The sequence below is a fragment of the Macrotis lagotis genome, chromosome 2 (assembly GCF_037893015.1).
Source record: "Macrotis lagotis isolate mMagLag1 chromosome 2, bilby.v1.9.chrom.fasta, whole genome shotgun sequence".
Taxonomy (NCBI): Eukaryota; Metazoa; Chordata; class Mammalia; order Peramelemorphia; family Peramelidae; genus Macrotis; species Macrotis lagotis.
In genome coordinates, this window is record NC_133659.1 from 65,411,958 (window position 1) to 65,436,449 (window position 24,492).

General features: G+C 34.2%; 1 protein-coding gene across 9 annotated transcripts in view; it reads left to right on the plus strand.

The window, feature by feature from the left end:
• Positions 1–24,492, plus strand: part of DNM3 (dynamin 3) — a 670,943-nt gene that overhangs the window by 471,648 nt on the left and 174,803 nt on the right. For all 9 annotated transcript variants that reach the window (XM_074222020.1, XM_074222018.1, XM_074222019.1 and 6 more), the window contains one exon: positions 7,773–7,882. In XM_074222020.1, coding sequence (XP_074078121.1) covers positions 7,773–7,882 — 110 coding nt within the window. The remainder of the gene's footprint in view (positions 1–7,772; positions 7,883–24,492) is intronic.

The following is a 24,492-nucleotide window of genomic DNA, read 5'->3' on the forward strand; positions in this document are numbered from 1 at the left end:
AAATGGGAAAAGTTCTACATGTTAAAAAATATTTATAGCAGCTCTCTTAGTGGTGACAAAGAACTGGAAATTGAGGGGATGCTCATAAATAGGGAAATGACTGAATAAGTTATGGTATATAAATTCTATGGAATACTATTGCTCTATAAGAAACCATGGATGGTCAGACTTTCGAGAAGCGTGGAAAGAATTACATGAAGTGCTGAATAAAGGGAGTAGAACCAAGAGAACTTTGTATACATTAACAACATCATTGTGAGATCATCAACTCTGATGGATGCAACTTCTCTCAGCAATTCAGAGATCAAGGACAACCCTTGGAAACCTGTTATGGACAATGCCATCCACATCCAAAAAAACCAAAAAATCATAGAATCTAAATGGATATTATATTTACTTTAAAAAACTTCTTTATATTTTCCTTCCTATCCCATGGCTTTCTTTCTTTTTCTTTAGTACTAATTCCTTATACACAAAATGACTAACATGTAAATATGTTAAACACAAATGTGTGTGTGTGTGTACAACTTTACCAGACCATTTGCCACCAAGAGTGGGAGTGGAGGTAGAAGGGAAGGTGGTGGCATAAACCTGTAACTTACAAATATGCAATTGGATGAATGTTGAAAAACTTCCATAATATATAATTGGAAAAAATAAAATGTAATTTGAAACAAAACTAATATTCTTCTATTAAATTTAAATTCCACAACCTGTGGAATTTTGGCGTATCCTTATCCTGACATGTCATATGTTCTCATTATAGTTTTATTTAACAAAAAATTTCCTTCAGCAATGTTGTGTACAGAGACTTTGCTTGTTTCTGCCTTCTATCTTTAAGCATGCCAGCAATTTCCTTCCCTTTCTACATCTGCATTCCTTACATGAGACAGTATCTAGTCATACATCAGAAGATCGTATTCATCTTGCCATCTTCCCTCTTACTTTACTTTTGGAAACAGTAATATATTATTTACTACACTAAATGTTGAGAGGAATAAAAAAGTGAACTGTCCTGTGAATCCACTCACAATATCTGTGACAACTTAAATACCTACTTGCTTTCCTAACTTCACTTCCTTTTATCTATTATGCATTATTTGGATTAAAATTTCTTGAAGTCAGGAACTGGTTTATTTTGTTATTTTTCCTCCAATGCCTGTCAAAATATCTGGTACTTATTAGTAGATGATCCAGAATTAATACTCCATCAATTGATTCATCCATCCATTTTATATTATGTAGTAAAAAGAATATTTCTTGTTTTTTATCCCATCATTCAATTGAACTTTCTCTTTCTAAAGATGAGTGATCTCTTAATTGCCATATCTGATGGTCTTTACTCTGTCCTACTGCTGCTTGACATATCTGCTGCATTTGATACTTTTGATCTCCATTTCCTCCTTTTGTTCCTTCTCTGACTTTTCATGGCACTTTTTTCCCTATTCTACCTATCTCTCAGTCTCCTGCTATGGCTTATCATCCATATCATGTCTAACTTGGTATTCCCCAAGATTCTTTCCTAAGTTTTTCTTCTCCCTCTATACTTGGTAACTTCATTGGTTCCCATGAGTTTAACTAATAACTTTCTCCAGCTAATTTCCATGCATCTATATCCATCTCCTAGTCACTCCCATGAACTTCAGTCCCACATAACTGATGATGATGTTTGTCTTTCATTCTTGAAGAAGACCATGACATCAGGGAGGTGATACCATGACATGCATTTGATTAGAGTGAGGGGGGCTGTGCTAAGTGACAGGTCTCACTTTCTCCTCCAGAGTCATCTGGATTCATTGGCCAGATATGCCACTGGATGAGAGGCAATCAGGGTTGAGTGACTTGTAGTGGCAAGTGTCTGAAGCTGGATTTGAACTCCCATCCTTCTGATTCCAAGGCCAGTGCTCTATCCCCTACATCACCTAGTTAGTCATCTATTAGAAATTTATACTTCATGTCCTACCTAGAGCTATTTCAACTGAACATGTGCACAACCAAACTCATTTTTCCTCCTGAATCTTCCCTTTTCTAAACTTCTCCACTCTTGTTGAAGGTTTCATCATCCAGTGTCTCAGTGTCATAATCTTGACATTATCCTCTGTACCTTACTCAAACACATCCCACATATCTAGTTGACAAATCTCACAATTTCTATCTTCTCAACATCTCTTGCATCTTTTCTCTTCACTCATACAAACTACTGCCTTATTTCAGAAACCTTGTCCTCTCTAAGCTAGATTATTTCAATAGTCTTCCAATTGGTCTCCTGGTCTCAAGTCTCTTACCACTAGTCCAAGATAATTTTCTTTAAGTACAGATCTGATTCTCTTACTCAACCAACTTGAGTTAGCTTCCCATTGCCTTTAAGATCAATGATAAACATTTCTATTTAGCTATTAGTACTCTCCACACTTTCTCCAAACTATCTTTCAAATCTCATTGCACATTTTTACTCTTCCTCCTGATTTCTTTGATCTAAGGTACATTACACTTAATTTCCTATCTATGTGTCTCTGAACTAGAAAGTTCTGCATCTTCCCTTCTCCTGCCTCTTCATTTCCCTAGCTTTCTTCTAGGAGGAGCTCAAATCTCATCCTGGCAGAAATCTTTCTTAGTCTCCCCAGCAATAAGTTAAGCTAATGATAATATTCACTACTGTTTTAGTAATGAGGGTCACATAAGTGCTTCATCTTTTATTTTTCTCTATTACAAATTAAAGGTTTACTTTGAGTAGAAAATATTATTTCCTCCCAAAAAAGGAAGAATTTCAGAGATGCTCACACTAAATTTTAACTAATTAATCACTGCTTACACATTTGAACTTTAGTAGTTTTGTCCTCCTTTTATGAACAACAGAAATTGTATGAACACATTTTCTTTATTATCATTTTAATAATGTCACCTCCAAAAACTTTAATAAAATGGTGTTCAATACTTTAAAAATAATGACTGTGTTTTTATGTTCCTTTGGGTTTCTGGTGTTTCTTCCCTAAAAGAAATAATCTTGATTGTCTTTGCTATATGCTAAATGTACAGTACAAAAAGAAGTCTGCTTCTGAGGAAAATGAGCCAAGAACATTTTGTTCTGTCTTTACAATGAAATGCAGATTTCCCATTAAAAGACAAATCCATCATTTCAAACGTTTGAATAGGATAGTACATTAAAAAAAATTTCCAGCTGCTTAAATTTAGGACAGTCAGAAAGTCCAATTGAAGACTATTTGTGAGGTCTCAAGCAATTTTCATTTGATTATGAAATGGATAAATTTTCATTCACTTTAGGCTTTTACTTCTTAATATTTTTTTTCTGAAACAGCCACATCAGTATTGACAGGCATTTTGGTCTCAAAGAGTTCATATAATATTTAAATGATTTATTTCACTTGTATTGTTCTAATTAAAAGTAATTTTACCTTTGCTAAAATAGTATTTGATTGTATAAAAATGACAATTTTACTACAAAAGTTTACTTTTTTTCATAAATAAGTCTGACCTTTTCCTATTTCTTATTTCCCCCTTTATCTTCTGGGAAGTCATTCTGTACCAAATTTGTCATCATGGTCACCAAGGAGTTCCCCCTACCCCCGCAATCATTTCTGCTTCTGGAGTAGTAACATGAAATGCTCTCTAGCCGATTCCCACATTTTTAGGGATTTCAGCAAGTTCTCTTCAACAGTTGATGTACTTTCCCTGCTTTATTTAGAAGTAAGCAACAAAGCTAATGTCATTCCCTGGAGAGTATCCACATGGAATCCATATGCTATATAACATTCACATGTTTATAAGTGCAAGAATATGGGTGGCTTTAATGACTTCAGATTAGTGAGTTTTTTGGTCCAATTTTCAGATCTTTTAAGACAGAAGAGGCATGAGTGGTGAACCTGAGATCTCTCTAGTGGACTACAACCTTGATAATAGTCAATAGTGTGATATAACAGGGAAGAACGTAAACTTAGGCTGTATTAAAAGAGATAGTTTAGTGGAATAAGATTGTGAAAGTCGCAATGTACTCTGATTTGGTCAGGTCCCATTTGAAATATTGTGTTAAGCTTTGGATAGAAAGGACATTGATAGACTAGAAATTTTCCAGAAAAAGGTAAATCAGATTGGTGATAGTTCTTGGATTTACGTGACTGGAGGACTGATTGACAGAATCGTGATCATTTAGCTTGTAAGAAGACTTGGGAGAGACATGAATTACTGTCTTCAGGTTTTTGAAGGATTTTCATGTCAGTAATAGTCAATAAACATTTATTAAGCACCTGCTATGTGCCAGATAGTGTGTTAAACACTATTGATAAAAATACAAAAGAAAAAGAAAAAAGAAAGAAAAGAAGAGACAATCCCTGCCTTCAATGAACATATGATCTAATGGGGGAAGACAGCCTACACACAAAGGAAAAACTGAAAAATACTCAGGAAAGGTAGAGGATAGGGGAAGAAGTAATTCAGATTGGGGACATAATGGAGAAGACAAAGAAGTAGAAAAATGAATAAAAAATGCAAGGAGGAAATGAAGAGATGGTCAAGGAGATGTCTGTCCTTTTCCCTCTCCTTTAATGAAGGAGTTTATGGATCCACAGAGCCATAAATCAGGAAGCAAGAGGGTTCTGAAGAGATATAGGTAACTACTGAATTGATTGAATGCTTCAGAAATATTTTCCAGTGATAAGTCAGTACAATGGGGACATGATGAAGAAGCCAAAGAAATTCAAAGTGAGTGCAGCTAGGTGGAAAATGAGGAGATGCCTGCAGATTAGACTTTATTTGTTGGACCTCAGAGTGCAGAGCCATAAGGAGTGGGTGGAAATTGCAAAGATATTTAAACCTGATAGCAGCGGGGGATATCTTCATCACTGAGCTACCTAAAACATAGAATGTGCTTCCTCAGAAAGGAGTAGATTCCCCTTTATTTGAGGTATTCAAATAAAGGGTTTAGGACCACTTGTTGACTATGTTGTTGTGGGTATTATGTAGGCATTAGATTAGAAGACTACTGAATTTCCCTTGGATTCAAAAATTATATTATTCTGACTATATAAAAAAGAAACTAGATGTCATTTAATCCTTCTCCCTCAACAGCATACCTTCTTCATGATAACCTAAATTTCATGTACTTCTGGTTCAGTTTTAGTTTCTTGACTGCTATCTTTTTACCTAAGTCTTCTGCTACCTATTCCAGTTGCATTTTGCCATTTATCTCTCATACAGTCTTTTATTACATTATCAATTTGATATGTCCAATTTCATTTTTGATTTTGTATCTTCAGTATGTAGCATGATACTTCCAGAAACTATGTACTAACAAATATTTTTTGACTTGCTTCTCAAAGATTCCCAGTGAGGTGGTCTAATAGTATACCAAAATATGACAAAACCAAATTGAGGTCAGAAGTTTTCAGAATAAAGAATGTATTTGTTATATGGTATACATATATTAATATGATATATATTTATGAATATAGAAATTAGTGTTACAAAGATAACATAAGTGAAAAGTAATAAAGGTATGATATAGTAATAAACATTATATTAGTATGATAAAAGTAGTAGTCAAGTTCTTTTAAATCACCATAAGGTTTAAATGCTAATATGAAAATTCCCCTGCTAGAAGATTACAATGAGCGAAACACCTTAGTGATGTCCATCTTATACCGACATGCTATCCTTGTCCTGGCTAAGACTCTGAATTGGCTAATATCCCAGATTATCCCCAGTGCTTCTGCTTCATCAAAGACCAATCCAAAAATGGAACTGGTAATTATCAAGGTTCCTATGGTGAATATTTAGTTTTTGCCTACTTCTTTCTCTGATGTAGCTAGGGACTGAAATTTATGTAGCTATGAACTTGACATAGTAATACTCTAAAGGAAATATTTTTCTGAAATTTCTTAACTGCTTATGCTGCTTGCCAAGATAAGCTCTAAATAGATATATTACTTAGAAATAGAGTAACATCATAAACAAATTAGAGGATCAAGGAAGAAATTGCTTTAAAATCCATGGATAGGGAAAGACTTAATAACTAAATAAGAGTTGGAGAAGATCAAAGAAGATAAAATGGACAATTTTGATTACATAAACAAAACCAATGCAACTAAAAATTAGAAGAGAAAAAGTCCTGGAAACAAATTTATCTGATAAGTATTTTATTTACAAGATATATATATAAGGAACTGGTTCAAATTTATAGGACAGGCCATTCCCCAATTGATAATTCATTAAGAAATATGAACTATCCATTTTCAAAGGAAGTAATCTAAACTTTCTCTACCTATAAGAATAAAATGCTTCCAATGAGTAATAATTTTAAACCACATAGCCTTCAAGAGGGCAAAATTGACCAAAAATGATGAATATTAATGGGGATATAGAAAAACAGGCATACTGGCAACTGTTGGTGGATTGTGAATTAATAGCCAATTCTAGAAAGCTACTTGTAAATATTCCCCCAAAGTTATTAATCTGTACCTATCCTTTGACTCAGTAATAACTAGCAATTAGTTCTATATCCCCCCTAAAAACATCAAAGAAATAGGAAAAGGAACCACATACACAAAAATATTTACAGCAGCAGCCATTTTTGTAGTGCCAAAAAATTGGAAAACAAGGAGGTGCTTATCAATTGAGTAGTGACTGAACAAATTTTGGTATATAAATATAATAGAATACTATTATCCTGGAAGTATTAATAAATGAGAAACTTTCAGAGAAACATAGGAAAACTAGTATGAAATGATATGGAGTAAAGAAAATAGATCCAGAATAGTTGGTAAAGTAATAATAATATTGTAAAGACAAAGAACGTAGTTTCAAAAATTCTGATCAACTAAATGATGAACCATATTTTCAGAAAACCAATGATATAACATGCTCCCTTTTTCCTGACAGATAGATGATGGCTTCAAGATACAGGCTGAGATGTCATTTTTGTACGTGGCCAATACAGGAATTTGATTTGCTTAATATTCATACTTCTTACAAGAATTTTCTTTTTTTTCCCTTTCTTCCCCTGGAGGGAGAGAAAAATAGATTTTTGTTAATTAAAAAATTAAGTTAAAAATTTTAAAAGTCTTACCAACTACCATTATATTTTGTAAAAAACAACTTTGTAGCATTGGCAAACTGCCTCTTCATTGTGCATTCTCCTCCCTTAATTCCTAAGAATGATTTATTAAAAAGAGAATTGATTCTAGTTAGCATCAGTCTACTTGCATTGGGTTCTATTTTTCTAAATATGTCAGCCATTTTCACAAATAATACACTGGGTTTACATTTCATTTCTAACCCAACTAAAGGAAAACTATATCCGAGTGTACAAGGGGTACCATATATTGTTGTCCTCGTGTTTCCATTTGTTGCCAACACTGGCTATCAAAACTGCTTATGCTGCAAATAAAATTTGAAATGAAACCCATCTGGTGTTTCTCATTGAATTAGGACCAGAACATTTCTTTTAAATATTAACAGATGGTTAAATTCTTAATATCAAACTAACATTTTAAAACATCTGAGGGGACCCACTAAAAGAGGAAAAGGATGGAGGGCCATGTGTTTTTTCCATTCCCAAATTTTCTACTCCCCCTCTCCCTATCCTTCTAAGCCACGTGTCAAGGATCATTAGACTTCTATCTCAAGTATTTCTCTATTCTTTAGTAGCCATGTTTAGATATCAAGGTAATGTAATCAAATAACTCTGGGGATATGTTGCTGTTGGCATATTCTAACTAGTTTTATTAGAACAAATTTTTTCCTTGTGCTTTTCTCAATAGGAAAAAGAAAAGAAATACATGCTTCCCTTGGACAACCTGAAAGTTCGAGATGTGGAAAAGAGCTTTATGTCTAGCAAGCACATCTTTGCACTTTTTAACACAGAGCAAAGGTAAGAAAATAAAGGAGACTCTCCTTTCATGGATGTTGCTAAAACTGAATAATATTAAAAAATCAAACATACATACCACACACTCTTCCATTATTCCTACCCCTGAATTGGTTCACTTTTGAATTTTCTTTCATTCATTTTATTTTTATATTCTTTCCACTGTATAGTGTTTTGTTATTTTTTTTAGTAAAAGAAGTATTTATATATCATTTTAATTTTTGTTCCTGTCCTCAAGAGAGAGCCACTCTACCTGAATTTAGAATTTATATGCTATTAATTAAAAGGCAAGATAACAATTAAAATTGTATTGGTCTTACAATCAGAAGATTTGGGCTTCTGTCCTTTCTTTACAAACTACTAAATGTGAAACATTATTTACTCTCAACCTCAGGTTCTTTGTATTTTGAAATAGAGATAAGAAAACAACTGCTTACGTCATAAAAGCATTTTAAGAATCAAAGTAGGTGAATATAAAGTTATTGCTAATGATAAGGTTTTATATAAGTTGACTAACATCAATATTACCATCATTGTCAATCCTTAATGCCTTTGCTTATGAAGGAACATCACAACATTTTGTGAAATCTGATTTGTAAGTAAGTGCCTCCAGTTTTCCTTGCATCTCCATTTATAAATGAATTAATAAAAGTAATTTATTCAGTTGAGGTACTGATCCTGAGTCATCACCCAATAAGGCAACAATTGAAGAAGAGAACAAAGTTCCTTTCTTTGCTTCTAGCCCATTGCTCAGTGATTCATTATTTCTAATTTTTTTAATCCATAGGAGTATGAGAATTAAAAAGAAATACATAAGAACAACAAAGACATCCCAAAGAAAGATAAAATGGTCTTGGAGGAATTGGAGCAAGGGCACTAAAAATAATAGAGGGAAGGAAAAAAAGTTTGCATAGACAGAGTAATGGAAGGTCTCCTGGATAGGGCCAAACTAGAACTCATTTAGAGCCATCTTTAGGGGAACTGGATGTACCACACTAGGTGAGCTTCAAAGAAATAATTCATAATGCATTTGCCTGGATCTTCCAGGCTCCCACCATGATAAATGGGAAATTTAATTGGTAAATCAAAAATCACTCTAAATCACTAGTTTTTGAACAACTTAGATAGTTTAAGATCTAGACAGCACTAAAATGAGAATTCTCTTGTGACAGAAATGTCCTGGAAAGCTCATTCTCATTAAATATTATGATCCACTTGACAGGAATCCTCTAGCAATTCATGATCTACATAATCATATGTTTATAACTTGTAGGCTTAACAGTCAATCTTCTAGCCATATTCAAGGGCAGCTTAATGACTTAGTAATTACAATGCTGGCCCTGGAGTCAGGGAAGACTCATCTTCCTTGCTGGCCTCAGATATTTGCTTCCTATCTACATGATACTGGGTGAGTCACTTATTCCTGTTTGCCTCAGTTTCTCCACCTGTAAAATAAATCAGAGAAAAAAATGGCAAGCCACTCCAGTATGTTTATCAAGAAAATTCCAAATCAGGTCACACAGAATTGGACATGACTGAAATGACAGAACAACAAGAAAAAGACATATTTAAGCTGTCAAACCTCAAGGCTACTTTGATAATCTCAGAACTGTCATAGTGGTCATGCTTGGAATGAGGAATCAGGTTCCGTCTAAAATAATCTCCAAGGAAGATTATTTTTAGTTTACACTGACTGAAGAGATCTAGAAAAACCCTAGAAGTCTGGGGTTGTTCTTTCTCTTCTCTCTACCTAAGATTCTCATAGTTTTAAAGAAATGTCTACTTTGCTATAGTCTATACGAGAAAGTATATCAGTAATACATTGGCTCATTAGCTTATCTCTTTCCCACTGATGCATAAATATCATGAGTTCATATGCTAGAAGCCCATCCTAGACCCCCAAGGCCTCAAAAACAATAAAAGTGAGAAGGTAGTGTTACATAGAGAGAAGAACCCTGTTCTTGAAGTTATAAAGGGACTTGAACCAGAATCTCAACTGTGTGACCAAGATCAAGTTTCAAACCAATCCAAACTTTACTTACTTACTTTATAGAATAAGATGATAATTCTTAATATACTCTTTCTCCAAGAGCTGTAGGGAAATCACCTTGCAAATCACTGCCCTGCAAATGTGATATTTTGTAATTGTTGGGGAATATATGATAAAGTGTTATGAGTTACTAATGCTTGAGGGAATGAATTCTACTCAAGCTGTTTTTAGTACGTGTACATATTTTCTTGTTGCATTAACAAGAACTCCAATGAAATTTGAAATCCTTTGGATAAATCCTGGATTTAATAGACTTCAGTAAAGAGATAATATCCTGTCAAACTTGAATTTGATGCATATGGTCCTTCATAAAATGTGTCCATTAAGAAGCATTTATTGAACAAGATTTAGGTCTGTATACTATTAAGAAAAAAAGACATGATCCATAAAGGGTGTGCAATCAAATTAGGACAATGAACTTTCCATAAATGTAATAACTAGAGAACAATTATAAAATAGTTTATAAAAAGATACACTGTCATATAGATCAACACATTTCCTAAATTCTGATGGAAGAGAAAGCAAGGAAATAATCAGAGTAGGAACAGGTTAGTTACAAAAGACTTCTTAGAAGTCTTCAACTGCATCTTACCATGCAGTGGAGGAGAGCTAAATTTTTTTCCTTGTAATTAAGAGGGAATATGATTAGCTAAAACAAAGTAATGGTAAAATTGGAAGGTCCACTAACAATTTTATGATCTTAGAATTAATTAATATTTCTTTAAAATTTGATTCATCAATTACTTGTTTAAATAACTCAGTTTAAATTATTTCAATTCTGTGTTATGTCTTTTTATCATTTAAAAATAATTCTGATCTTAGCTCTGATGAGTTAGTTGATCTGAAAGTTGATACCTGACTCAGGGATATTTTCCATACCAGTGTCAGCTAAAATATAAATCATTTAATTTTTCTATGCTATTATTTGGTAATTTGTTTGTTTTTTATAACTTCTTATTTTTATGTTTTCCACTAGTACAAAATAAGTATCTTGATGCCTGAGTACATTTCATTTTTATACGAAAATTCTTAGGACAATACTTGATGATTTTTTATTGTTTTTTGAATCATAATTTTTCCCCAATCTTGCTTCCCTGCCCCCTCTCCCCACAGAGGGCAGTCTGATAATCTTTACATTGTTTCCATGCTATACATTGATCAAAACAGAATGTATTGAGAGAGAAATCATATCCTTAAGGAAAAAAATAAAAGATAAAAGATAGAAAAATTAGATAAGATAATTTTTTAAAAAAAATTAAAGGTTGTAGTCTTTGAACTTTGTTTAGACTTCACAATTCTTTCTTTGGATACAGATGGTATTCTCCATTGCAGATACCCTAAAATTGTTCCTGATTATTGAAGTGATGAAATCAATAAGATTAACAAGGACACACTGTGTGTTTTAAGAACACAATTTTGCATTTGGGGGAAGTATACATTGGAGAGGATTGGTATTAAAGTCAGGGAATCCATTTTGGAGGCAAATATAATTGTTTAAGTTTTGTTGTGGTTGTTGTTATTATTGATGATGATGATGATGATGATGATGATGATGATGATAGTTTCTGACCTTTGTCCATGGAGTTTTCTTGGCAAAGATACTGGAATGGTTTGCCATTTCTTACTCCAGAGGCAAACAGAAGTTAAGTGACTAGTCCAGGTCACAAAACTGAGAAGTTTCTGAGGCTGGATTGAACTCAGATCTTCCTTTCTCTAAGCCTGGCACACTACTCACTCTTCTACCCAACTATTCTAACAATTAACACCAAGAAAACACAGATGCTTCATCAGTCAACACCATACCATTCCTATGTGTAACTACTGATTACAGCAAGTAGAGAAGTTTTGAGGACTATGGACAAGTTCACTTACTTTGTCATTGTCCTTTCCAGGGAGGCTGCACATTGACAATGAGGTTGATACTCACATTGCCAGAGGTAGCTCAATATTTAGGAAGCTCTGAAAGGAAGTATGGGAGAGAGGATGTATTAGAGTGACTACCAAACTGAAAGTCTAAAGAGTCATTGTGCTGACCTCATTGCTATTTGCCTTTGAAACCTGGACAGTCTACTGGTACCATGTGAGGAAACTGAATCATTTCCATTTAAATTGTCTTAGGAAGATTCTGAAGATCACCTGGCAGGAGAAGATACCAGACACTGAGGTCCTTTGTTGAGCTAAACTGCCTAGCATTCCAACATTACTACAAAGATAGCAACTACAATGGGCTGGACATGTTGTTAGGATGCTAGATGTATACTTGACCAAAAAACTATTTTATGGAGAATTCACACAGGGCAAACACTCCCAAGGGGGTCAAAAGAAATGATACTGGGACACCCTGAAGGTCTCATTGAAGAACTTTAGAAGTGATTTTATAGCATGGGAGACATTGGCACAAGACCATTTAGTATGGTGTGCCCTCATCAGTGAGACTGCTATACTCTATGAGGAAGGCAGAATTGAAGCAGTTCAAAGGAAACGTGACATTTGTAAATTTAGAGCATCCACCCCAGGGGTTTACATAGACTATTTGTGCCCAACCTGTAGTAGAGCATTACAAGCTCATATCTGTCTGATCAGCCACAATCGGGCACACTACAATTTGTCTCAAACATAGTGATGTCATTTTAGTCTTCATCAATAACGAAGGACAAGAACCAACCAAGATGAGACATGTTTATATGTGAAAGGCCAGATATGGAGGGTATTGGTCCTTTAAATGGAAATGAAGTGACAAGATGTAAAAGATATTGTGGAAGTACAATCAATAAATATTGGAAACATTGAATATGGGACTAGAGGAGGCAAATGAGTTGAAAATAATTCACAAATTATAAACCTGAATGTCTATAATGGTCATGACTTTAACAGTAATAGGGAAGTTGATAAGAGAGGCAAGATTTAAGTGTAAGAGTGAGTTCTATTTTGGATATTTTGAATTGGATAGACATATTCAGGTGGAGATTTCCAGTAGGCATTTATAGGGTATGAGGTTAGAGCTCAGGAGTAGAGAGAATGACTGAAAATGTAAACTTGAAAAACATCTACAAATTTATTTGAACCCATGAGAAGTGATTAGGTTGTTGAGAGAATTTATAAAGTGAACCTGAACTATGCCTATGAATGAGATTGGGGATGGGAGAGAAATTATTGATGATAATTGAAAAGCTTTGCTATAAAAATCCAGGGAATAGAGACTAAGCAAAATAGTAGATTAGTAGAAAGTGATACAGTCCAGCTCAAGACTAAATAATGAGCAGAATATAAGAAGAAATCATAGTTGGATATCTCCTTGCACAAAATCACAAATTAGGTCTGTAAGTAAATAATGAGAGTAGGAATTATGAAACTTGGATTACACATCCAAAAACCAAGAACAGAAGACTGGGATTATACATGAATTCAGTCCTCTATCAGAGGGACCACAGATCCATGTACAAAACTCTATAGAGAGCCCCTCAGACAGTCCATGGACAAAGAACAAGGACAAAGTCCTATTGTTCTAATCCCATAGGAAATATCTAAAATTCAACTGCCCAAGCAACAAATTGTCTGAAAATAAAACTGACCAAATAGAGGTAATGACAAGAAGAAATATTAAAATAAAATAAAGTGATTGAAAAAAATAGAAGCAAATGTCAGGTAGCTCAATTTTTAAAAGTTGACATAAAAACAGATCAAAAAAGATAATTTAAGATTAACTGGACAACTGAATTTTTAAAAAAGCCTATATAAGGGGTGACTAAGTAGCACAGTGGATAGAATACTGGCCCTGGACTCAGAAGGACTTGAGTTCAAATCCAGTCTCAGACATTTAATAATTACCTAGCTGTGTGATCTCAGGCAAATCACTTAACCCCCATTGCCTTGAAAAAACTTTTTTAAAAAAGCCTATGTTTCAAAAAATTATAAAAGAACATATTAGAATAATAGGGGAATAATGAAAATATAAAGATTGCACTGATCATCATCAGAAAAAAAGTCCATGGAGGAAGGAAGCAAGGAAGCAAGGAAGAGAGGAAGGAAGAAGCAAGAAAGAAAGGAAAGAAAATACTAACAATCAGCAACATAAAAACATAAAGACAGTAGTGGAAGATGACAGTGGTGAAAAATCAGCTGGGATTTAGAAAGGTGTGTAAAAAATAGAACAAGGAGATAGTAATTGAGGGTAGAAGATAATATAAATTTGATTTGGTAAGTTATCAGGGAAAGAAAATAGGATAAGTAGGAAGATCACAATGATGAACAGATTTAGGAAGAGTATAGCAGAAGGAAAAATGGAAAGGTAAAAGGTTTGAGAGAGGGTTTTTAGAATTTTTAATCCTGAAGGTTGAAGAGTTCTGTGTAATGGTGAGGTTGAGAGTATGATGAAATTGAAACTATCCCTTTCCTCCTTTGTGGTTGAGGTGGAAGATGGGATAGATAATAGGGCATATACATTTTGATCAAAAAAAATTAAACACAACTGTTTTGGGAGGAGGACTCCACTGAAAGTATGGAGTTCATGCCCCGACCTGAGTGCATCGGTGTCCAGACACACTCTGCAATTCTCTGTGCTGGAACTTTCCCTCCAGACCTGCTGGGGCTCCCCAGACCACTGCTCCCACAGACAAAGCCTCTGCAGCTAAAGCTGCTCCTTTGGATTCACCCCACCACTGCCCTTGGCCTGGCTCTCTGCTCTCCATTCCCAGTTCACCCATGGTCCCCTGAGAGAGACCTTGTTGATAGCTGTTCTTCTTCTAGCTTCTTTTTCTGGGTATTTTCAATCTCATTTCTGTAAAGAGGTTTCTTTCATATTATTTCTGAGGGGAAACCAGGAGACCTTAGCATATTGCCTGGCTTCTCTCTGCCATCTTGGCTGGAAGTCCTGATTTATTGTCTGAGAGTCCTCCTCCCAGAACAAGCACAGTAACAGCCCTCTCCACCATACCCCCCAGGCTCTGACATGGGCAGCAGAGCTCTCTCAGCTGAATAGGGAGATTAACTATCTCGTCCCAGGACCCAGCCCACATCCTTCAAGGACAACAGTGTCCAGCTGTGACCCCCACCCCCTCCAGGTATAGGGAGAGGGCCTTAAATCAAGGTCATAGACACTCCAGAGAAAGCAACCAGCAACCCCCTATTGGTCAACCCCCTTGAAGTTACTAAGTTCAGTGAGAAAATCCTCTAGGATATTCAAAGCCAAAGATCATTTTCCTAGAAAATGAAGAAAGGCCATTGAAAAGGGGGAGTCAATAGAAAACTAATTTAAGGCACAGATCCTAACCCTGAGAGATTTAGAACTTTTGAGGAGAATATGAATTGGTCTCTAGCCCAGAAAGACTTCATAGAAGAGATCAGGAAGCATTTTAAAAATCAATTGGAAAAGTTGAGAAAAGAAAGAAAACAAATCCTTAGAAAATACAATTGGACAAATTCAAAAAAAAAGAAAAGAATTCTCTCAAATACTCAATTGGGCAAATGCAAAAAAGAAAATAATTCCTTCAAAACTACAATTGGGCAAGTGGAAAACTCCTTCAAAAATAGAATTGACCAATTTGGAAAGGAGTTACAAGGCAAATGAAGAAAATTCTTCTCTAAAAAAGAATGGAATCTGTAGAAACTAATGATTTCATGAGACAACAACAATCTGTTAAACAAAATAAAAAAATAGAAAAAATAGAAGAACATGTAAAATACCTCATCTGCAAAACCACTGACCTTGAGAATGGATCCAGGAGACATAACTTGTGAATCATTTGGCTTCCTGAAAACACTGATGAGAAAAAAAGCCTAGACTCACTATTACAGGATTTAGTGATGGAAAATTGCCCTGAGTCATAGAACCAGAGGGAAAAATAGTTATTGAAATAATACATTGATCCCCTCTGGAAAGGCCTAAATGAAATATTGTGGTCAAATTCCAGAACTATCAGATAAAGACAAAATCCTGGAAGCAGCCAGAAAGAAACAATTTAGGTACCAAGGAGCTACAGTAAGGATTACACAGGACCTGGCTGCATCAACATTAAGGGATCAAAGGATCTGGAATCTGATATTTCAAAGAGCAAGGGAGTTTGGAATGCAGCCAAGAAGTCACTATCCAGCAAAACTGGATAAAATTCTTCCAGGGGAAAAATATGAGACTTCCAACTTTTCCTGATGAAATGACCAGAGCTAAATAGAAAATTTGGACATCAAACAGGAGACTCAAGAGACCCATGAAAAAGTTAAAAAAGAGTAAAGAAGAAAACTGCTATCCAATAAGATGAAACTGAATATATCCCCACCTGGGAGTAAGATTCTTATAACCCTCAAGAATTGTAACTCTATTAGAGAGAACACACTTAGGCAGAAGTGATGGACATTCATGACTCATCCATGACTGAATGGTTTAATAACAATATTTCCTTAAAAAGGAGGGGACAGCAAAGAGATGGGAGAATGGAGGAGATTGAATGGGATGAATCACATTACATAAAAAGGTACAAAGGACCTATTGCAATGGAGGGAAGAGGGGAAGAGCTGAGAACCACCTGAATCTTACTTTCATCTGATTTGGCTTAAAGTTAACATACACACTCAGTTAAGTTAAGGAACTTTTCTTACCTTTCAAGTATTAAAAGTGGAAAGGGGGAGGGGGGGAGGAAAATAGGAAATAACAGAAGGGGCAAAAGGAAAGGGGAAAGAAAGGGGAGGGAGGTTGGATATGAGGGAACAAACACACTGAAGGTGGTGATATTCAGAAACAAAATACTGGAGAATATGGATAAATGAAAAAAGGGGAAAATATAAACAGAGGGAAGATAGCATAGAGGGCAATAAAGAGTTATCAATTATAACTTTGAATGTGAATGGGATTGACTCTCCCCTAAAATGTAAGTGAATAGCAGCCTGTATTAAAAAACAGAATCCTACAATATGCTGCTCATGAGAAACTCATTTGAAACAGAGAGATACACTTAGAGTAAAGATAAAAGGTTGGCACAAAATATATTTTGCTTAAGCTGAAGTGAAAAAAGGAGGGGACATCAATCCTTATCTCAGACAAAGCAGCTGCAAAAATAGATCTCATTAAAAGAGATAAGGAAGGAAACTATATCCTCCTAAAAGGTACCATAGACAATGAAACAATTTCAATATTAAATATGCATGCACCTAGTGGAATAGCATCCAAATTCTTAGAATAGAAATTGAATGAGTTACAAGAAGACATAGACAGCAAAACTCTATTGTGAGAGACCTCATCCTCCTCCTTTCAGAGGCAGATGAATCTAACCATAAAATAAACAAGAAGGAAGTTAAGGAGGAATAGAATGCTAGAAAACCTAGACATGATAGACCTTTGGAGAAAGTTGAATGGGGATAGAAAGGAATATACTTTTTTTCTGCAGTACATGGCATTTACACAAAAATTGACCATGTACTAGGGCATAAAAACCTAATAATCAAATGCAAAAAGTCGGAAATAGTGGCTATATCTTTTTCAGATCATAATGCTATCAAAATCATATGCAATAATGGGTCAGGGAGAGGGTTAGGGTTAGGGTTAGGGTTAGGGTTATAAACTTTAGACCTAAAACTAACTGGAAACTAAATAACCTCATTTTAAAGAATGAGTGGATCAAACAAAAAATTATAGAAATAATTAATAATTTCATCCTAGATAATGACAATAACAAGACAACATATCAAAATTCATGTGATACAACCAAGGCAGTTGTCAGAGGATATATTATATCTTTAAATGCTTACATGAATAAATTGGAGAAAGAGGAAATCAATGAATTAAACATGCAACTAAAAAAATTAGAGAAAGAACAAATTAACCCCCCCAATTAAATGTCAAATTAGAAATTCTAAAAATTAAAGAAATTAATAAAATTGAAAGAAAGAAAAATGATTGAATAAATAAAACAAGAGTTGATAAAGAACAATAAAATTGATAAGCCTCTGGTTAATTTGATTTAAAAAAATAAAGAAAGTAGAAAACCAAATTACCAGTAGCATAATGAAAAAGGTGAACTCATCACCAATGAGGAGGAAATTAAAGTAATAATTCAGAATTATTTTTCCCAACTCTATGCCAATAAATTTGATAATCTAAGTGAAATGGATGAATATTCACAAAAATACAAGTTTTGGGAGTGGCTAGGTGGCACAGTAGATAAAGCACTGGCCCTGGAGTCAGGAGTACCTGGGTTCAAATCCAGTCTCAGACACTTAATAATTACCTAGCTGTGTGGCCTTGGGCAAGCCACTTAACCCCATTTGCCTTGCAAAAAAACCCCTAAAAAATATAAGTTTTCCAGGTTACATGTGGAAATTAAATATTTAAATAAACCTATCTCAGAAAATGAAATTCAACAAGCCATTATTGAACTCCCTAAGAAAAAATCTCCAGGGCCAGATGAATTCACAAGTGAATTCTATCAAACATTTAAGGAACAATGGGTTCCAATTCTACATAAACTCTTTGGTAAAATAGATGAGGATGGAACTCTGCCCAGCTCTTTCTATGACACCAATATGGTGCTGATGCCTAAACCAGGAAGAGTCAAAACAGAAAGAAAATTACAAACCTAACTCCCTAATGAATATAAATGCAAAAATCTTAAATAAAATATTAGCAAAGCAATTACAGCAAGTTATCACTAGGGTAATACACTATGACCAAGCAGGATTTATCCCAGGAATGTGGGGTTGGTTCAATATTGGGAAAACTGTTAGTTTAATTAACTATATCAATAACAAACCTATCAGAAATCATACGATCATATCAATAGATGCAGAAAAAGATTTTGACAAAATACAACATGCATTCTTACTAACAACACTAGAGACCATAGGAATAAATGGATCATTCCTTAGAATGATAAGCAGTTTCTATCTGAAACTATCAACAAGCATGATATACAATGGAGATAATTTATTTCCAATAACATCAAGGGTGAAACATGGATGCCTGTTATCACCATTACTATTCAATATTGTATTAGAAATGTTAACTTCGGCAATAAGAGAAGAAAAATAAATGGAAGCAATTAGAACTGGGAAGGAAGAAACAAAACTTTCACTTTTTGTAGATGACATGATGGTATAACTAGAGAATCCCAAAAAATCATCTAAAAAACTACTAGAAACAATCAACAACTTTAGCAAAGTCACAAGATATAAAATAAACTCTCATAAATCCTCAGCATTTCCATATATTGCTAGTGAGAAACAGCAGCAAGAGCTGGACAGAGAAATCCCATTCAAAGTGATTTCATACAATTTAAAATACTTGGGAGTCTACCTGCCAAGGCAAACTGAGATACTCTATGAAAATAATTACAAAGCACTTCTCTCACAATTAAAATGAGATTTAAATAACTGGGCAAATATCAGCTGCTCATGGATAAGCCAAGCTAATATAGCAAAAGTGACAATTCTACCTAAATGAAACTACTTATTTAGTACCCTACCAATCAAAATTCCAAAAAATTAATTAGTTACAAAAATTGTAAATAAAGTCATATGGAGAAATAAAGTCAAGGATTTCCAGGGATTTGATGAAAAATGTATAAAAGTAGGTGGCTTAACCCTACCAAATATAAAATTATATTATAAAGAATCAGTCATCAAAACTGTCTGATATTGGCTAAGAAATAGAGTGGTGGATCAATGGAATAGACTAGGTGCAAAAGAGTTAAAGGGAAATGATTATAGTAATCTGCTGTTTGATAAACCCAAGGAGTCCAGTTTCGGGGATAAAAACTCTCTCTTCGTGAAAAACTGTTGGGAAAATTGGAAGTCAGTATGGCAGAAACTTGGATTAGACCAACATCTCACACCCTATACCAAGATAAAATCAAAATGCATACAGGATTTAGATATAAAAGACAATATTTTAAACAAACTCAGATGTCAAGGAACAGTTTACCTATCAGATCTATGGAAAGGGAAGCAGTTTATGACCAAGGAAAAGATGGAGAACATCATTAAAAACAAATTAGATAATTTTGATTGCATTAAATTAAAAGGTTTTTGCACAAAACTGCTGCAACCAAGATCAAAAGAAATGTAGTAAATTGGGAAACAATTTTTACAACTAGTATATCTGTCAAAGGACTTATTTCTAAAACAAAGAATTGAGTCAAATTTATAAAAAAAAACCCAAGCCATTCTCCAATTAAGGATATGCAGATGCAATTTACAGATGAGGAAATCAAAGTGATCCATAGTCATATGAAAAATTGCTATAAATCATTACTGATTAGAGAAATGCAAAGTAGAGCATCTCACACCTCTCAGACTGGCCAATATGACCAGAAAGGACAATGATCAATGTTGGAAGAGATGTGGGAAATCTAGGACACTAATGCATTGTTGTTGGAGCTGTGAACTCATCCAACCTTTCTGGAGAGCAATTTAGAATTATGCCCAAAGGGCAATAAAAATGTTCATACCCTTTGATCCAGCAATACTACTACTAAAGAGATCATGGAAAAGGGTAAAAATATCACTTGTACAAAAATATTCATAGCAGCCCTATTTGTGGTGGCAAAGAAATGGAAATTGAATGAATGTCCATGAATTGAGGAATGGCTGAACAAATTGTAGTATATTTATGTTATGGAATACTATTCTATTAGAAAATGAGAGGGTTGGGAATTCAGAGAAGCCTGGAAGGATTTGCATGAACTGATCCTGAGAAAGATGAGCAGAACCAGAAGAACATTATATACCCTAATAGCAGCATAGGGGTGATGATCAATCTTAATGAACTTGCTCATTTCATCAGTGCAACAATTGAGGACAATTTTAGGGTATCTGCAATAGAGAATACCATTTGTATCCAAAGAAAGAATTGCAGATTTTAAACAAAGACCAAAGACTATTACCTTTATTTTTTTAAGTTATCTTATTACTTAATTTTGCTATCTCTTATATTTTATTTTTTCCTTAAGGATATGATTTCTCTCTCAACACATTCAATGTTGATCAATGTATAGCATGGAAACAATGTAAAGACTAACAGACTGCCGTCTGTGGGGGTGGGGTGAGGAAAATGAGATTGGGGTGAAATTGTAAAATTCAAAAAACAATTTAAAAAAGAAAAAAATAAACCAAACTCTCACATCTATGTAATATAAAGCTGTCTGAAAGAAGTAACTCAGTAGTTTCGAACTATGTTTAAAGGGCTATCAAACTAAACATAGACTTTGATCCAGCAATACAGCTACTTTGGTCTTTATCCCAAAGAGATCAAAGAAAAATGGAAAGGATCTATATATACAAAAACATTTATAATAGTTCTTTTTTACAGTGACAAAGAATTTGAAATTGAGGGGATGCCTATCAGTTGAAGAAATGCTAGAATACTATCATACTATAAATATTATGAACAGAATGGTTTCAGAAAAACCTGAGAAAATGCATGAATTTATGAAAAGTGAAGTGGGTAGAACTACAGAAATAGCAATATTGTATGATGATCAACTCTGAATGACAACTATTAGAATTAAGAAGTCATATATATTCTCCTAGGCATGTGACATTTAACTTGTCTGTGCCTTATCTGTCTTATATGTAAAATAAGGGGGTGGAGTTAGATGATCTTTTATGTACTTAAATCTATATTACTTTGACCTTGAGAGAAAATTCCAAGTCAAATCCTCTGAGAAAGCAAATACTTAACCTGGTTGCCTCAGCTTCCTCATCTGTTAAATGAGCTGGAGAAAGAAATGGCAAACTGTAGCATCCCTGTCTGGACTCATATGTGGAGCCCCACTTCTGGACTCCTTCAATCTTTCCCAGGCAAGCACTGGAGGGGTGGGAGACAAGGAAGACAAAGGAGACAAGTTTCTCCATCAAGATCTCCAAGTGCTTCAAGGTCTCCATTTATTCACCAGAATAAAAGTGCTTAAATATCCTTCCCAGACCCTAATCCACTCCCACTCCCATGGCACTTAGCAAAACAAAGTTCTGATGCTCAAGGGTACCAGCTGATGATAATTTACAGTGCTCTCATACACAACAGTTCCCAACAGCAAACCACTCCAGCATCTTTGCCAAGAAAACCTCAAATGAGATCACAAAAAGTCAGATATGATTGGAATGACTGAATAATGATATATTAGGTACTTAATATTCTTTTTATATAAACATTTTATTTGCTTTTCAATTATATACAAGAGTGGTTTCTACCAATCTTTTTTTGGCAAGATTTTGAAATTTACAATTTTTCCCCACCTTCCCTTCCCTGATTCCTCCCCCCCCCAACAGAAGGCAAGCTGATAGTCTTTGCATTTGTTTCCATGGTAATCATAGATCAAAAATGAATGTGTTGAGAGGAAAAATATATCCTTAAGGAAGAAAGAAAATATTAGAGATAGAAAATTACATAATATATAAGACAACTTTTCAGAAATTAAAGATAATAATCTTTGGTCTTTGTTTAAACTCTAGACCTTCTCTGGATACAAATGGTATTCTCTATCACAGATACTATAAAATTGTCCCTGATCATTGCACTGATGGAGTGAGCTTGTCCATCAAGGTTGATTATCATCCCATTTTGTTGTTAAAGTGTACAATGTTCTTCTTGCTACTCTCATCGAACTCCAGGCTTCTCTGAAATCCCATTTCTCCTGGTTTCTAAAAGAACAATAGTGTTCCATAATGTGCATATACCACAATTTGTGCAACCATTCCCCAATTGATGGACATCCCCTTGATTTCCAATTCTTTGCCTCCACGGAGTTGCTATGAGTATTTTTGTACATGTGGGATTTTTTTTTACCTTTTTTCATGATCGCTTCAATATATAGACCCAATAGTGATATTGTTGGATCAAAGGGTATGCACATTTTTATTGCCCTTTGAGTATAATTCCAAAATGTTTTCCAGAAAGATTGGATCAGTTCACAGTTCCACCAACAACATATTAGAGTCCCAGATTTCACACATCCCTTCTAACATTGATCATTGTACTTTCTGGTCCTATTGGTCAATCTGAGAGTTAGGAGGTAGTACTTCAGAGATGCTTTAATTTTCATTTTGTTAATCAGTAAAGTTTTAGAGCAATTTTTCATATGACTATACATAGATTTGAGTTTATCATCTGAAAATTGCCTATATATATGTATGTATATGTATATATATATATATATATATATATATATATATATATATATATATGGGCATCCTTGTTTCTCCTTTGATCTTATTGGCTCTAGCTTATCCACATTGCATATAATGCTTGTTGATGGTTTCAGATAGATACTGCTTACAATTTTAAGGAACAATCCATTTCTATGCTCTCTGGTGTTTTTAGTAGAAATGGGTGCTTATATTTTGTCAAAGTCTTTTCAGCATCTATTGAGATAATCATATGATTTCTGTTAGGTTGGTTATTGATATAGTCAATTATGCTGACTGTTTTCCTAATATTGAACCAACCCTACATCCCTGGAAGAAAGCCTGCTTTGTCATAGTCTATTATCCTAGTGATATCCTGCTTTAATTGCTTTGCTAATATTTTATTTAAGATTTTGCATCCCTGTTCATTTGGGAAGTTTGTCTATAATTTTCCTTCTCTGATTTGACTCTTCCTGGTTTAGATATCAGCACCATATTAGTGTCCTAGAGGGAATTAGGCAGAGTTTCATCCACATATTTTTCAAAATAGTTCATATAGACTTGGAACCAATTGTTCTATGAATGTTTTATAGAATTCACTTATGAATCTATCTGATCATAGAGATTTTTTTCTTAGGGAGTTCATTGATAGCTTGTAGAATTTCTTTTTCTGAAATAGGGTTATTTAGGAATTTAATTTCTTCTTCATTTAACCTGGGCAATTTATATTTTTGTAAATATTCATCCATTTTACTTAGATTATCAAATTTATTGGAATGCAGTTGGGCAAAAGAGTTCTGAATTATGACTTTAATTTCCTCCTCATTGGTGGAGAGTTCATTTTTTAGTTTTTGGTACTAGTAATTTGGTTTTCTTCCTTTTTTTAAGATCAAATTAGCCAAAGATTTATCTATTTTATTGATTTTTATTTCCCCTCAACTTCTTTGCAAGCAATAGAATGTAAGCCTTTCTCACACAGAAATCATTGCTTTGGATGGTTTGGTTTGGGGTTTTTTGTCTCTCCATCCTTAGCTCTTAGTGTAGTGAGCAGTACATAGTGGATGTTTAATACATATTTAATAAATGAATGAATAATTGAATGAAATATGCTAGTTAAAATGACGAGAGAAAGTTTGAAAGAACAGTATGGTAGAAGTTAATTTTATTTAACCATCAGATTGATATTTTAACAAGTTTGAAGGTAAACAGAAGCTAGGAAAGAAAGAAGCACTGAAGCTATGCAGGGGAAGGAGGTAGATAATAGAGCAATGGAAAGCTATCTGTATATTATTAATCAGATATCTAAGTTCTTTGAGGTTCAAAAGAATCACTTAACAGATTCTATAAATTTAGATGCAAAATTTTGATGGTTTTTTTTGAAACAGGCCTTATTTAAGTAACCCTCTTTCATTTCTGAGAAATTACTTTTTCAGTCCCCTTTGTTTGGGTTGCAGAT